Source organism: Dicentrarchus labrax, unplaced genomic scaffold (assembly GCF_905237075.1).
Source record: "Dicentrarchus labrax unplaced genomic scaffold, dlabrax2021, whole genome shotgun sequence".
Lineage (NCBI taxonomy): Eukaryota > Metazoa > Chordata > Actinopteri > Moronidae > Dicentrarchus > Dicentrarchus labrax.
In genome coordinates, this window is record NW_026136702.1 from 13,108,318 (window position 1) to 13,124,915 (window position 16,598).

At 39.7% G+C, this 16,598-nt stretch overlaps 1 protein-coding gene across 2 annotated transcripts; it reads left to right on the top strand.

Annotated features, from left to right (window-relative positions):
* LOC127377632 (bifunctional 3'-phosphoadenosine 5'-phosphosulfate synthase 2) lies at nt 1-15,134 on the top strand. 2 transcript variants are annotated; one of them, XM_051425723.1, is made up of 12 exons: nt 1-1,359; nt 4,768-4,882; nt 5,014-5,249; nt 5,412-5,550; nt 5,728-5,846; nt 7,233-7,346; nt 8,796-8,907; nt 9,958-10,163; nt 10,449-10,584; nt 12,985-13,253; nt 13,386-13,615; nt 14,215-15,134. In XM_051425723.1, the coding sequence occupies exons 1-12, from the start codon at nt 1,333-1,335 to the stop codon at nt 14,354-14,356; spliced, it is 1,845 nt and encodes a 614-aa protein (XP_051281683.1). In that variant the 5' UTR covers nt 1-1,332; the 3' UTR covers nt 14,357-15,134. The 2 variants fall into 2 exon arrangements, with proteins under 2 accessions (XP_051281683.1, XP_051281675.1); XM_051425715.1 differs by lacking the exon at nt 1-1,359 and adding an exon at nt 2,330-2,474.
* Nucleotides 15,135-16,598: the final 1,464 nt, after the last annotated feature.

A 16,598-nucleotide genomic window follows, 5' to 3' on the forward strand; every position in this document is an offset into this window, starting at 1 on the left:
TTTCTGATAGCTGAACAACTAGCTTCATAGCTTTCCTTAATTCATTTTCTGTGTAATTCGTGTATATAAATATAGTATCTTATAGTCTTCCCTAATATCGCGCCAATGTACAGGGTTTATCAGTTGTGACTAATGGATTTATTAATGGATAATCACTTACTATTTTTTTACAGATCAGTTATGGGCTTTTAAACAAGAACAACTTGGTTTTACAGGTTATTCAAAATGCATTTATTAGGAACATGTGCAGCTGCAGACTAGATGGATTAAAATGTGTCAAAATGCATCAGCAGTGGTGTATTGCAGGGTCTGCATACCCACTTCTAAATCCCCTGATGTGCGTCGTGCAGTAGTATTCTGCAAGCCTCATTTTTCTAGAATAGCAAAAGGCATAAGTAAGAAATAAAAAATAGTTCACTCAAAATATATATATATTCTGCATAACCTGTCTCACCTGTCTCGGCCAGTATTCATGCAAAATCTGCTCCTCTTCTGTACTTAATGTTAATTTTTATACAAATCATTAGTGCATGAAGTCAAGCTGCAAAAGTTAGGTAACAATCAGCAAACACTTCTGGCTTAATTTACTTAAATGGACCTTTACATGTCCCTGTTTATGACACATGGCGTTTTTGTTAACAATACAACTCGGTTACTTTTCATTCTTGTGTGTAATAGTTTGTAACGACGGCTGAATAACATCACTGAAGTGGGAATATTTCTACACAGGAGAGAGAGCAACCATCTTGCTTCCACATTATTGAGTTAAGTTAGCCCCTAACTGACTTTAGCTTTAAGGTTACCGTTAGCTGGCCAAGAACGGTTGACCGCACTGATTGGAAGCGAATGTGTTTGTAAGTGGTCGGCTTCAATCTGTCGGTAACAGGAGCTGAGTGTTACAATTAGCCCGCGGTCTTCTCTACTGGAGCTGAAATAACAAGGGCAACAAACAAACGGGGTAATGGCTTTACTTTCGACAACTCATTGCTTAGAGAAAGTATTGGTGTAATTTAATAACGTTAACGCGTCCCCACCCACCCCCGTATGCCCAACCTCCGGCCCAGTTTTGCCGGTTTCAGCGCTCGGCCCCCGTCATGTCGTTATGCCCGAGTATTGGTTGCAAATTATGCAGATTTCTGGACGTCGACGGAGGAGGGCTGGAGGCCGGGCCAGCGGAATGCTACGTGTCTTGGAAGTCCCTTTTTAAAACCCCCTCGTCGTCTTCGGTTACCGTAACCAAAAGTTTGTAGGCTACAACTCGAGCGAGCTAGACTCCCCGCCTCCATCCAGGCCTCTGTGTGTCCCAGCCCCGGTGTTCAGCGGTCGAGCGAAATGTCCGGAGTGAAAAAGCTGCGTACGGTAAGTACTGAAGATGTGGGGAGAGGGAGACGTCTGAAATTCAAGCTGTCATCAAATTCGTCTTTAAAATATGTGTGTGTCAAAAGTGCAGCGAAGTGTGTGTGTGTGTGTGTGAGTGTGAACTGTTAGCGCCCGCTATGTGGAAAAACTCCTCCAAAGTGTGTGTTAAATAAAATGTCTTGTTAATATAACGTTACTTGTTGTCGATACTGTTACTCACTGAGGTCTTGGTGCTATGTTACAGAAAAAGTGAAAAGTAAGATCCAACAGTTCGACTCTTTTCCGTCAAAGTAACCCTGGATTGCTGCTTTAAAAGCTATGTTTTTTTTTTAGTTTTACTGTAACTACCAGGTGTGATGGTTACAGCCTTGACTCTGAATAGGCCGGTTGTTGTAGTAACGTATCCATGTCAATCTGGCCCATTCATAACGCTGGGTGTCTTGTGAGGGGGGGTGGGAGGGGTCGGGGGGAGAAAGAAGCCACTGTGAGACTGCAGGCTGATGGTGCACAGGAATGCCGCTGACTCGGAGAACATAGGTGGAGTCTTTAAAAGAAAGAATAATCAGAAGTCAGTACCAGGCGTTGTAAGTTCACAAAGTATTCCCAAATGTTGTCCCTAAAAGCTGCATTGTGTAGATACCACCACTTAAGGTGTGCACTATTACAGACAGTGTGTGACACTGGTCCCAGTGGATAACATAGGTGGAGTCTTTGAAACAAAGAATAGCTAGAGGCCAGTAATATACCATACACTGTCAGGTTACAAGGTGTCTTTTTTGTCCCTTGGAGCTGCATTTTGTAGACACACCACTCAGTACATGCACTATTGCAAACAGTGAGTGACACAGATTCTACTATGTAGATTAGGTAGGTGGAGTCATCAAGAGAAAGACTAGCCAGATGTCAGGATAGGATAGGTTGTAAGGTCCCAGGTATTTCTTTTTGTCCCTTAAAGCTGTATTTGTGCAGTTGTGTGTTGCAGACAGTGTGGGACACTACTTCCTCTCTTTAAACTAGGATAAAGCTGAGTATCAGCAACTACTTCGGTAACTGAAATGTTTCGGTCACTTTTGAAGCAAAAATGTGAAACGTCTGCGGATTCCAGTTTCTTAAATGTGAGTGTTTGCTGCTTTTTTCTTTTTTATACGATTGTATAATATATCTGAGTTTAGATTATCGATTGGACAGAACAATCAATTTAAATATGTGAAGTATTTTCTGATGTTTTATAGACAAACTGAGGAATTAATAGACTAATCAATGATGGAAACGCTCATTCGTTGCAGCCCTAAAATCACATGTGATTTAATGCATACTGTGATTTGAGTTAAATTTACCCAAAGTGTTAGTGTTACTAATACTTTGACAAAATGCCATTACTATTTCCACTATTGCACTTATTGCACTTCAGTTGAGACATTTCAGAACACTGTCATAGTTTTATCTATTGTGATTTCCTGAGAAACAGGATGTTAGCTGAACTTGGAGAATGAGAAAAAGAGTTACATAAGGTCCTCTGTATATATCTAAATCTATAATAACAAGAGTTTATAGCGCATTTCTTTCACAGGAATGCAGTTCAAAGGGCTTTTCAATGGCACACTTGAATGTAAAAGCAAGTGAAATGAAACAAGTGAAGAAACAAATGAAAAAATGGATTAAAGTGAAGTAAGATTAATAATAGAAAAATAACTTAAGATTTTGGATAAAATCCTGTTCAAGGAGAGTTGTCTTGAAGTTTTTTCCTAAATAAATCCAGATGTTATGAAGTGCCATCATTTTCAGCACACAGAAAATACATCATGTTCCCATGACTGTTGAAAGGAAGGAAGAGGGGATAAGGAGCAGTGTGTTGGCAGTCTGATGGAAGGAGAGAGGGTGTCTCCTATGTTTTGAAGAATAGTGCTGTTTGTCTACGGCTCCCTCACCTTGCGAGGGTGTGTACAGGGGTAGGCTACGTGTCATTTGGGGAAGATTACGCTCATCATTAGAGCATGTAAAGTATATATTTGTACTGTGGTGAGTCGGAGCTGGAGGTACTTTACACACGTCACACTTTATTAACAAAATGACTAAATCTTTCGTCAAACTAAGTCATATCTGGTATGATTTCTATTTTTTAGTTCCAGCAATGCCCAAAACAGTTATTTATAAACCCAGCCAATGTATGTATCCCCTCCTCTAGTAATACAACCAGAAAGTATAACTTTATGTGATGCTCTTCTCACATTCTTGATTAAAACACACGTTTATGTGTGATGTGTCATCGATTTTTTTTACAGTCATGGCTGTGTTTGCTGAAGAGGGGCTTTTTTAAGACTTTAAGGCTTCTTGTCAGGTGGAGGCTGAAACCTTGCAAGGGTCTATTCAGATTATGTGCATGGGGGTAGTGACTGAGAGGAAGGGGCGGGGGGGGGTGAGTACGCAAAAAGTGAAGCCATGGGATGGATGTAGGGAAGAAGGGAGAGTGGGTGCAGAGGGCGAACGTGTGGGCATGAGCACTGCCACATCATCGCTGGGCTGCAGGCAGCACACTGGACACATTGTCCAGTCAGTCGTCCTCCTCCCTTCATCCCTTCCATGCCTCCCTCCTCTTCCCCTCCCCTCTAGAAGTCAATACAGCCCCATTTATCCGCAGCAGGATCCACACAGTCCCTTTGGACAGGGTGTGTAAAACCAGTTAGTATGCTAAACTGAGTGCTAATCACGCCATGACTTGCCATGACAATGAGCAAGGTATATGCAGGGTTTTAAAAAGTATCAAAGTTTATAAATCAATTCAGCAAAAATTCAGGCTGTTGAAAAGTATTCAATTGTCTTATTCGCTATTTTCTGAGGTATTACATTTTGTATATTTAACCAAAGAGGTTAAAAAGGTCTGGGTAGTTTATTTATGGAATCCTGCTAGATTTGGCATCATCTGAAAAGGACAACTATTAGTGCACTCACTAAACTACCAAATGGTTGAAGGACAAGTAATTTGAACCATGACAGGGACATGAGACGTACTGTTCTGTGTCGGAAGTGTCACCTCAGTGAGGATTAATGCTCCCACATGTTAAATACGAGCAACAAAACACATTTTTGGCCCTTACTTGTGACCATATTTCACAATTTATCTGACAACTTCTGACTCAGAACAACGTTGACAACAAATTTTTTGGTCATAACTCAAGATTTGATGCAATATTTATGACAAATTTCACACAAATGTTTAATGGTTTACAACAATGAAGCGATGACATTTAGCAGAACAGACAAAGTGGAAGTGGTGTGTGTGTTGCATAACCCAGTTAACATGATCCGTGCATTTAGATGGCCACCACTCACATCCTGTTAATTATAATAGATAATTCCCCAGAACCCCTTTAGCTTTCCCCATTCTGAGCCTGTGTTCCTCTATCTTAGGATCTCAACAGGTCAACCAACGTGGTGTACCAGGCCCACCATGTCAGCCGGAGCAAGAGAGGGCAGGTCGTGGGTACCAGGGGAGGCTTCAGAGGCTGTACCATTTGGCTCACCGGTAAATCTCGATAGTCTTATATGATATCCACATGTTGGTCATGAGGTTTAATCTGATACGGTCTATTTTGAAAACAGTGCCTCGTTCAACCTGCCCTCATGCTGATATGTCTTATCCCGTTCTCCCTCTAGGTTTGTCTGGTGCCGGTAAGACTACCATCAGCTTTGCCTTGGAAGAGTATCTTGTGTCCCATGCTATCCCTTGCTACTCACTGGACGGAGACAACATTCGCCATGGCCTGAACAAGAATCTGGGCTTCTCTGCCGAAGACCGCGAGGAGAACATCCGTCGTATTGCTGAGGTGGCCAAACTGTTTGCAGATGCCGGGCTGGTGTGCGTCACCAGTTTCATCTCTCCTTTCAGCAAGGTCAGAAAACAGTTACAATCATTGTTCAGGTGCATATCTGTTCATTAAAATACCAGGAAACATTAAATAATGCAGCTTCATACCAAATATCTTCAAAAGCACCAGCAGTGTGGAAGACACTGTATTTAAATTAAATATATGTATACTATTTTTCTTCCACAGGATCGTGAGGAGGCGAAGAAGATCCATGCAAGTGCCGGTCTGCCATTTTTCGAGGTGTTTATTCACGCTCCTCTGGAGGTGTGTGAGAGCAGGGATGTAAAAGGGCTTTACAAGAAGGCTCGCGCTGGAGAGATCAAAGGTCTGTTGGACAGTTTTCACCTCAGCAAGCTCGATCCTAATTTTGTGCATGCTGAGTCATACAAGTAATGCCAAGAACTTTCTCCAACCACAGGGTGGTTCCCTGTTGTGGTTTTACAGTGTGGTATTCAAGTAAAAAATTCTGTTTCAGTGACATGGTTTTTACATTTGTTGCCAGGTTTCACTGGGATTGACTCAGATTATGAGCGTCCTGAGGTTCCAGATCTCGTACTGAAAACTGGAGAGCTCTCAGTGAATGAATGCCTCCACCAGGTGTTGGAGCTGCTCAGGGACCAGGTGGGTGGAACATATTTGGCCTTTCTGCTGCATTGTACTGTGTATGTTGTATCACACACAGGCCTTCATCATCCATCATACATGTCAAATACAAATACCTTTAAGTCTGCCGGTACACGGAATAATCTGTCCCTATTTAAACAAGAAGCTTATGTCACAAAGCAAGCTCCATCCAGGCAGGGAAGGGCTATGCTTACTGGCCTCCTAAAAACCAAACACTGAAACAATGATGATCGTAGTCTTCTTTTTCAATTCTGGATTTTCCAGTCCAGTGCTGAAGACTTTCATATTGAAGGGGATTGTAACAGATGTGCTCACAGAGTGCATATAGGTTTAATGTTGGTTCTGCTGCCAAGCAAGCTTTGCTGAAGGAGCTTTTGCTGATAAAGTAGAGCGTAAACACAAGCTTTTTATTGACCAGTTACTTAGGCATAGGTGAATTACTTTTAAATACAATACTTATATGTCAGCATGACTTTGTAAAAAGATTTTCATAAGTTAATGTACCCGTGTGTAGGATTTAGTGGCATCTAGTGGTGTAATTGCAGATCACAACTCCCTGACTTCACCTTCCCCCTCCAAACACAAATGGGAGACTGTGGTGGCTGCACTAATGTGCACTAATGAAAACATACCTATGAATATTATATTACATTTCTGCCATTAAATCCTAAAATATTACACACTGGACTTTTAATTGCACTGCTTAATAAATGCCCAAAGGCAAACTGTGTCAGTCTGTGCATATATGCCTTGTTCACTGGACAAACCAAGCTGTGTCTGATTTAAGTGACAAAGTGATGGCATGTTCACGATCTCTGGAGATGTTTTAAGTAAATAATAAAAACTTTGAACACTGGGAATGAAGGAGAGGCACAGACGACCATGACAAAACTTGCTTCAGGACAGATTAAGTGTTCAACTTAATTTAATATGGAAATATGCAAACCTGAAAAAAGTGTGTTTACCAACCCACAAATGTTTGTATAAAAGACCTCAAATTAAGTAGCTACAGCAGTTTTCATTCAATATTATCTTTAAATGTAATATACATTAGTACATTATCATAGAGCTACAACAATTAGTCTATTATTTAATAAGTCATCAAAATCAAACAAATTTTGATAATCAATGAATTGTTAAAGTCGTTTTTCAAGCAAAAATGCTGATTATCTTCTGGTTCCTGATTCTCGAATTAGAATTTACTACTTTCTTTGTGAGATGATGGTAATGAAATATATTTGGGTTTGAGCTGTTGGTTGAACAATACAAGCAATTTGAAGATTTTATAGACCAAACAAGACTGTCAAGAAATGAATCATCAGATTAACTGATAATGAAAATCCTAACATAATATTAATATTCCCTTTTTCTCCTTGTATATAGAATATCGTACCAAGCGGGATCATGGAGGAGCTCAATGAACTCTTTGTTCCAGAGAACAAGCTGAATCTTGCTGTGGCTAACGCACACACACTTCCCACCATCAGCATCACCAAGGTAACCCACCTCTCCAGTGTATGGACTTCTTTTTTATCACACAGCAAATGGGCAAGGGGTCAATACTAGACATGGCAGAGAGCCGCCCATGATGAGCCCATAAACACTCCCCACTGTTTTGACTCTTCCCTGGGTACTAATAAAGACATAAAAGCCTACCAGGCATACAGCAGTGTGCTCCTCCTGTCAAATTACCATTCAGGTTAATTCCCTGGAGCTCAATGAAGATTTCTACTAAAAGAAGAATAGCAGTTTTATTTTCTTCTAGAATTTAGAGCAATATACCTAGACTTCTAGTAAATGGCGACACATTTTTGTCAGCTTTTTACTTCAACCTTGTGTATGCACAGATACTTTCTTTTTAATTGTATCTTCTCAGTGGGCTACTCAAATGGTTATTTCACACTTTAATGGCGTGTTATGTTTTCAAAGAAGTTACACAGTCAAAGTTATATATTCCTTCAGTCAAAAATGTTCAGTGGACTTGTTGAGCTACCCTTTTTTCAAGCTGCAATGTGGAGAAAGAAACACAAAATGATGGACATGTACTAATGCAGGAATATAGTAGTCTTCAATATGATGAACTGATGAAATCTGTTTATTTAGAAGATTTATGAGTTGTTTCTCACTAAATAAAACTGTAATAATTGTGGTAAAAGCCAGATCATGAAAAAAAAACTAATGATGTCACACATAATAACCTGCAATCACATCTAGGAATCCTTTATCAAAATGACACATACTTCTGCATTATTCAGAGATTCCACTACAACTGTTGTTTTTTTTAAACAAGTTTTTGTTTGTTTTGTTTTCATTGTTTTTATCCCTTCCGTTTATTCATTGTTTTGGGTTTTTGCTGTTTTCTTGTTTTCTTTCGCATATGTAAACCCTGTCTTTGTTCTGGGGTGGCGACACCTTGTCTGCTAATACACAATGTGGTTAAATACAAAACAAAAAACAAAGGAAGATAAAAAGAAAGGCAGTTCATGAAGAAAATACAATTACACCATGTTGTCTCAGACCATGTTGTCATGGTTTAGTGAGGCTGATGGCAAACTAATGTTACTAACTAATGTTAGCAAAATACCAGCTAACTAACTGACTAACGATGTGCAAGCGTTGTAGCTAGCACTTTGCTAACATTGACTAGCTAAGTTAAGATGTGATATATATATTTCGCTTTTAACCATCTTCAAAATGTGGTTGTCTCTTCAACATAGACGAGCCTGGCACATAGCATATCTAAGTACAGGAGAAAGTTGAGTGAGGTTCTGACTGAGGCTCGCTCTACTGTTATTGGAGCACAGAGCAATAATGGACTTAGGAGGAGTCAATTCTTGTTGTCAAAAACTTGTTGATTGGTCGAAGTTAAATCCATGGCTTTCCTGAAGTGGAAATATTGTCATTCAGTCCTGCTGTTTATAATAAGTACTATTTCTTTATCCACAGTTGGATCTACAGTGGGTGCAGGTTTTGGCAGAGGGCTGGGCTAGCCCTCTGAGGGGCTTCATGAGAGAGAGAGAGTTCCTCCAGGTCTTACACTTTGGCAACCTGCTGGATGGTGAGAGAAGACCACACGTTCATATTTACTCTTCTTATAACCTACCAGGACTTTATCTCTATGATATTCTGTTCTAAAAGGCCTGATAGTGATAGTTCAAACTGGTCACGGTGCAATTTATTTTAAAATAAGACAAAACTGTATACGAACAAATTAAAATATAAAAGACTCTTTTTGATGACTTTTATTTTGAAATATAACAGCCTATTTTCCAAACAGAATCATCCAGTCCCACCTAAACACAGTTTAACACAGACAGAGTTGCTTTCTTTGATATAACTCAAAAAATAAAAAAAGAGATGATATAATACGTAATATAACATTCACATGGAAATCTATATCAATATACATGTCACAATGAAGTATTTTTCTGTCCTGTCACACATCATATATGACATATGGCAGTTGACATTAATGTTCCAGACAAAAACAAATCATTGCTGGAAACCACATACTGTACATGTTCCTAAGAAACGGTAAAATGTGTTTTACACAGACTCACAACACAACAGAAAAAGAATATAAACTCTAACACAGTTGTACAGATATTATGAAAATGTGTCAGTTTGATAGAGTTTCATTATTTCTGCATCTTCCAACAAAACAGATATGTTTTTTTCGTTTTACTTTCTAAGATCATGATATATAGGACAATATAAAACATGCTTATCTTTTTCTGTCTCATTTAACTCACATAACTAAGAAATCCAAGCCTGTTCTTCAAAACCATAAAAACATCCAGTTTCCAGATGTAATGGTAAGATACCACACAGCAACATTTTCTGAAAAACAAATCAGATAATATTTAATCAAACCAAAATGAACTTTATCTTTCAAAATGAATCCTTCCTCATACCTGCTTTTTAATATTAAGTGTGCATCTAGTCACCAGCCTGTTTCACAGCCAGCCCAAAATACATCACAGCCCGCTGAGATCACTGGCTGAGATCACTGGCTGAGATCACTGGCTGAGATCACTGGCTGAGATCACTGGCTGAGATCACTGGTTGAGATCACTGGTTGAGATCACTGCATCCTCTTCTGTCTTAGGTGGAGCCATCAACTTGTCTGTTCCCATCGTCCTGCCTGTTAGCACTGAGACCAAGCAGGAGCTGGACGGCTGTGCGGCTGTAGCTCTTGAGTACCAGGGTTCGCGTGTGGCTATTCTCAGGAACCCAGAGTTCTATGAACACCGTAAGGAGGAACGCTGTGCCAGACAGTGGGGCACCACTTGTCCACAGCACCCTTACATTAAGGTAATAAGGCATTCATCAAATGTCTTCGACACACACAGTTATAATTTCAGTGTCTACCACGTGATTGCACTGCAGACAGTAAAATCCTCTGGTATCTACATCATTGTTTACTTTCACTGTGTCAATATTGAACTCACTCTGTTTTTATTCTCTGGCAAACAAAACATTAATCAGGCCCCAGAAAAATCTTACATCATTCAACTCAATTAAAATGATTTGACCTAAATGTTAATACTAATGGTAGTTAAATAACTGGTATTCTCTGTTCATCATCTTACCGTGCAGATGGTTATGGAGGGAGGTGATTGGCTGGTAGGTGGTGATCTGGAGGTGCTGGAGCGAATCAAATGGAGCGATGGACTTGACCAGTACCGCCTTACGCCAAAGGAGCTCAAGCAGAAGTTCAAAGACATGAAAGCAGGTAAGAAAAACTCAATTATGTACAAAACTACAGTAACAATCAGGGGACACACGATAGCATACCAGTTGTTGTAAGTAGTTGCTGTCACTGCGGTGACACTTGCGATTAACACCATTCCATAAATATGATATCCATCACAGCTGGTGACAAAATAAACAAACATGAAAGCAATGTATTTAGCAGTGCATCATTTGTCTTTCAGAAGAACTTGACAAAGGACCAGATGAAAAAATAAAATGGTAAATGGTCTTAAAGCTGCATGGTGTTGTTTGTGATCTGTGTTCAGTGACCCATGGAGACATAAAGTATCTCTCTGAAAACAACAGTGAAATGTGAGCACCTGTTTTTACTCTCACCTACTTTGACATGAATGCTGTGTTCAAGATTGTCAAATATATATCTCAAACACAACACAGTATGTATTTTGGTAATTTTTTGTTTTCTTTGCATTCTTTGCTCCCCGATGGTCCTACCCTGAGTATCATTGCTGGTGCAAGCATGTTGTGGTGCGCACTTAACAGATTAGGCTGACAATTTTCTGTATTCTTGTATTGTTCATTAATTTAATGAAAAGACCAAAACCAACAACGTGTTAGTCCGTCTCTCAGTACTTTCCAACAACTGGAAACCAATGGAGCTCTGTGGCATAGAGGAATTAACTCTATCAGGTTTTGCTATACCAACGCTCAAAATTAAGGATGTCCTGTTGTCCAGGGCACAATAAAAATAGCACCTGGTACACAAAGATACAGTGTCTGGGACAATACAATAATTTTGAATGTAATCTTTATTGTTAGGTGTTCAAATTTGAAAAATGTGTGGTGGCACTGGCACAAGCTCTTCGCTACATGACACACTCTTACACACAGTCATTCCTAGAGAGGGCTAGTGTTGCCAAATCCAGCGACTTGTTAGATCCTCTTAGCAACTTTATTTCTAAAAAGCAACGGGCAACAAATGTAGGAATTTTTTCCATGTTACAATGTATGTATATATCTTTTCAAGCCGCTGTATTGTCAGTGTCAAATGTCTCTTTTGTGTTTTCATGTTGTGTTTGTGGTGTTTTCTCCTGATGTTATGTGTAGCAACAGATTGTAGCATTGTGCCCAAGACAAATTCGCTCTTGGGGACAATAAGGTTTACTCTACTCTACTATAATAACATGAAAACAAACAACTGAGTTGCTATAGTGACTAGTTAGAATTCCAAGCTGACAAAATAATAATGTGATTTTGACATGGTCATTTTAATTTAAGATATCTACAAACTGATGGTTATTTGTCTCTTTTGTTTGTGGTACTTTGTATAATGTGTTATAATGTGCTGTATTATACTCATTGTGTACAGAGTCTATGTAGGTCTGTTGTGTGTGTGTGTGTGTGTGTGTGTGGGTGGTGTGTGGTGGGTGTCCTTGTGTCTAGGCAGAGAAATCCAGAGCACATTAATTTGATTGTATTTCAAATACACAAGACAGTAAGGTTGAACTTGATGAAATGTTAAAAGGGCTTTCTGTAGGCCGTTGGTAGGTTTGGCGTGCTGGGTTCGTTTAACCATATCGGCCACTTATTCTTTCCTAATCTTTGGATTATGGTGTTCCCAAAGTTTATATGTCAATAGTTTGTTTGCGCTTGTAAATATTTACATAGGTAATCTGATCTTCTCCCTCCCTGTTTTACTTTTAACATACAATGTCCCTGTGGTGAGTTTGTGATTATTTGTCTAATTAATAATAATGTTCAAAGTGTGTATGTGAATTTCCACCCCATGTAGCAGGATTGCATTTACACTGCAGTTTGCATTGATGCATTTATGGCTAAAAGAATAACTATAACTGATTGTGGACAAACACCTAGGGTGATTTCATTTTTTATTCAGATATAAGTGCAGGAAACAGCTAGCAGAACTTCAGTGGTGGACCAGTGGTAATGAGTTACTGAAAGAAAGTTATTAAACTATAATCATCATAGAGAATAACAAAAGAACTTCAGTTTGAGACAATGGTTGTTTGTCTGGGACAGCTGAAAGTAGAATTTAGGACCCAGAGAAAAAATGTATTTCAAGCCCTGGACACTTGGGAGGATGAATTCATTGTCGGTTTTGGCCTTTTCATGGGATTTGTTAACAATAAGAAAAATATAGACTAACAGACTTATGCTTTAAACCACAAGCAATTTTGATGCTGAATGTCCATTTGAGTTATGTGAAAGGCATTATGAGCATGTTTGCTGTGACATAAATGCACAATATCCCACACACATTTGGGACTGCACAGATCACGAAGCTCAACAGCTCCACTGTACTGTAATCCTGCTGCTATTATACTCTGATACTGCTGCTGTTACTACAAATACTCTCGTTACGTGAACCTGATTTTGTGCTCCTCCATGTTTTCCTCCTCAGATGCAATATTTGCATTCCAGCTGCGTAACCCGGTACACAACGGTCACGCCCTCCTGATGCAGGACACCAAGCGCCGTCTGCTGGATCGAGGCTACAAGAATCCGGTCCTCCTACTGCACCCACTTGGCGGGTGGACCAAAGATGACGATGTGCCTCTTGACTGGCGGATGAAGCAGCATGCTGCCGTCTTGGAGGAGGGCATTCTGGACCCAGCCAACACCATTGTCGCCATCTTCCCCTCACCCATGATGTACGCTGGACCCACAGAGGTGAGGAGTTGTGTGGGCTTATTGTTTAGTCAGAGTTTGCTATCCCTCTAGCTCTCGACCGTTCAACCATTTACCCATGACATGTATGTGTGACTGAATATTAACCTGTATGCCTCCCAATTACCTCATCAGGTTCAGTGGCACTGTAGAGCCAGAATGATTGCTGGAGCAAACTTCTACATTGTCGGCCGGGACCCTGCAGGCATGCCTCACCCGGAGACTAAACAGGACCTGTATGACCCTACCCATGGAGGCAAGGTCCTCACCATGGCCCCGGGCCTCACCTCTGTAGAGATCATCCCCTTCAGGGTAGCTGCCTACAACAAGACTAAGAAGGCTATGGACTTCTACGACAAAGAACGGTAAGTGAGGAAAGATCTATTCACTTACAACCTTCAGCATATTCTGTTGTCTACTACATATAATATATTAATATATAGGTATATCCACAAATCTATACTACGTTTTCTTTATTTTGTTTTTACTATATTATTTATTGTAAAACCTGGATTCTATTGAAATGGTTTTCCTGTGTGACGCCCAAATGCAAGGAAACTGGAGCGCATGAAAAGGATGAAGTGCAGTACTTCATTAGTGCTGCTACTTTATGTTAGGTGTGATTTTTCTGTCAGCACATTTGTTTCCAGACTTGCTGCTAAATTCTATTTCAGCATTACATCCTCCTGCACACATTCGTAGGCCCAAATCTTTTAAGCCAAAACATGAATTTCATGAAACACCATATGTGACCCCCACGCTTTATCTTGTTGGCACTGCAAGTAGACTGTAGTATCAATCTAAAGAGTTGTTGGTTTATATCCACCTGTTGGTATTTCTGTGCAGGTGTTAATTATTCGTATAATTTGCAAATATTGTAACATCGGAAGACTCTACGACACTTCTAATAACCTATCCTGCCCACTCTCTCCACACTACCCCTCCACATCCCTCACTCTCTTAGACATGCTGAGTTTGAGTTCATCTCTGGAACCAAGATGAGAAACATGGCTCGGAGCGGAGAGAACCCTCCAGATGGTTTCATGGCCCCCAAGGCCTGGAAGGTGTTGGTGGAGTACTACACCTCTCTTCAGAAGGACAAGTAATCAACGCAGCGCTCAGCTCGACAGTCAACAGCATACTGTAAAAAGATTATAGTCATTTCTTAAAGGGGGTATTTTAGGTTGATCCTTATTTTATGCATTTAAAGTGATGAATTTAGATTACTATAAATAACGAATCATTCTGGCAGGGGTGAGTGTTTTGTACAAGTCTTCACCAAATCAAAATGACTTGTCTTAAGCAGTTAAAGCATTACATTTTTACATTCCTATAATATGATTTATAAATCCACTGTATTTTATATGCATATTAACTTAAGCTATGTATTTTAATAAATTAAAGGTGACTTGAGATTCTTTTTTTATTTTCAAAGTTTAGGTGCACATCCCCAGACAGGGAAATCATTTTTGATATTCACATGTAATTATCTGAAGGATGCATTAAAAAAAAACATGTAGAGTTCACTTGTTATAGCCTTTCATGGAATTATTTGTATGACCTGAATGAAAGTGACTCGCAGTTTTTATCACTACCTACAGTGCCTATTTGTTTTACATGTATGGGTGTTGATTAATTCATCATGTTCATGTTTCATATTATCGTGAAATATAACACAGATGTTTTTAATAATGTGAAAGTGCCTTTCTCTCAAATTTCAACACTGTAAAACAGCAATTGTTGAAATTTTTTGCTGGCGTTTGCCTGAAATGTCTCTGAGATGTGTGTGATTTTATAATGTGGGAACGTGCATTCATGTAATAAAGCAGTTTTAGGAAGACAACATATTTCAAATAATGCAGTAATAAAGGAGCTTATTTGTTATTATGAATCATTGGTGACTTGCTTTATACTATTGTGTAGATGAGATACATTTTCTCATAATGCAAAGGTTTGAAACGTTTTCTTTTCAATGACATCTCTGTCCTGATTTTATCTAGCTGCCACTTGTTATGCAACATACCACACATCCACTCCTGTCTGTACAAGGTGCATACTTATCTATTGAACGTTAGAGGTCGAAGTCGACTGAGCAGAGTGGCAGTCTGGGGCTGCACAGCCAAAAGTGCAATGCTGCCATCTGCTGACAACAACTGGTACAGGAAAACACAAAAATAATAGAATAAAAAACTGGTAAGGTAAATGTATGTATACCATGTTTCTGACAGGAGGCGGGCTTCATAACTGCACTCATCATCATAACTTCACACACTGAGACCAGAGCCAGAGATAGCCCTGTGTTTCTACCTGTTGACCAAAAAACAGCCATTTTCTGTTAAATAGAGAGTGAACTAGGACTAGCAGCAGTCACAGTGAGCAGCAGAGATGTTCTTTAAAATAATCTAATATGCTGTGTGTGTGTGTGTGTGTGTGTGTGTGTGTGTGTGTGTGTGTGTGTGTGTGTGTATGTGTGTGTGTGTTTGCATTGGAAAACAGGTTTGGCTCTAGATTGGCTTTGCCAGCTAGATCTTTTATAACAGATTAAGGAGATCCTGAGACGCTTTCAAATTACACTTAAGAGATGGTTGCTGTGAACTTGAAGGACTGATTAATTTTGCCAGTCATTAAGCTGTACGGGCTTACATTGCTACGAGATGAGTGTTCTTCTATGAGGAGAACCAGTCTCCCCCTGTAAGAAGCAGATTCCTAATTAGCCTCACATGGGATCAGATCATTTAATCTGCGATGTTCCAGGTAACCCCATTTAAATCTGCTGAACTGCACCCTCAGTACTTATATAAAATCTCCAACTACTGTACATCCAACATGTCTCGTCACTGAGAAATGACCAGGATGGTTACCGGTTCTACAGGCCTAACATTCAGAATAAAGGCTAACCCCATTTTAACAACCAAAATGTGATTCTACAGGAGTCACATTTCCACTCAGGCTGACGTGCAAAGCTGCTTATGTCATGTTAATAATTGTGAAATAGTTATCACTGATTTTTATCTGAAATGGTTTGCACAGCTGTCATGTTGCATGGACATAAGTTAAGTTATGGAAGATCATGAAGCCCCTCTCATTCTGTGGCTGGTGCTCTTCGGCTACAACAGTAACAGGCCCTGCCAATGAGCCACTGAATAGAGGTACAAGGTGTGAGTTTGGCTGGTGTGACGAAAATGCATCTGTGCTGCAACTAACGGTTATTTTACTATTCTATTGATTAATCTGCAAATGAGTTTTCCAGTTAATGATTTAATGGATTAGACTAAAATATGTCCGAAAATTGGGGAAGATTACATCACTATTTCCCAGGAGTGTCAGGTGGCGTCTTCACATTGCTTG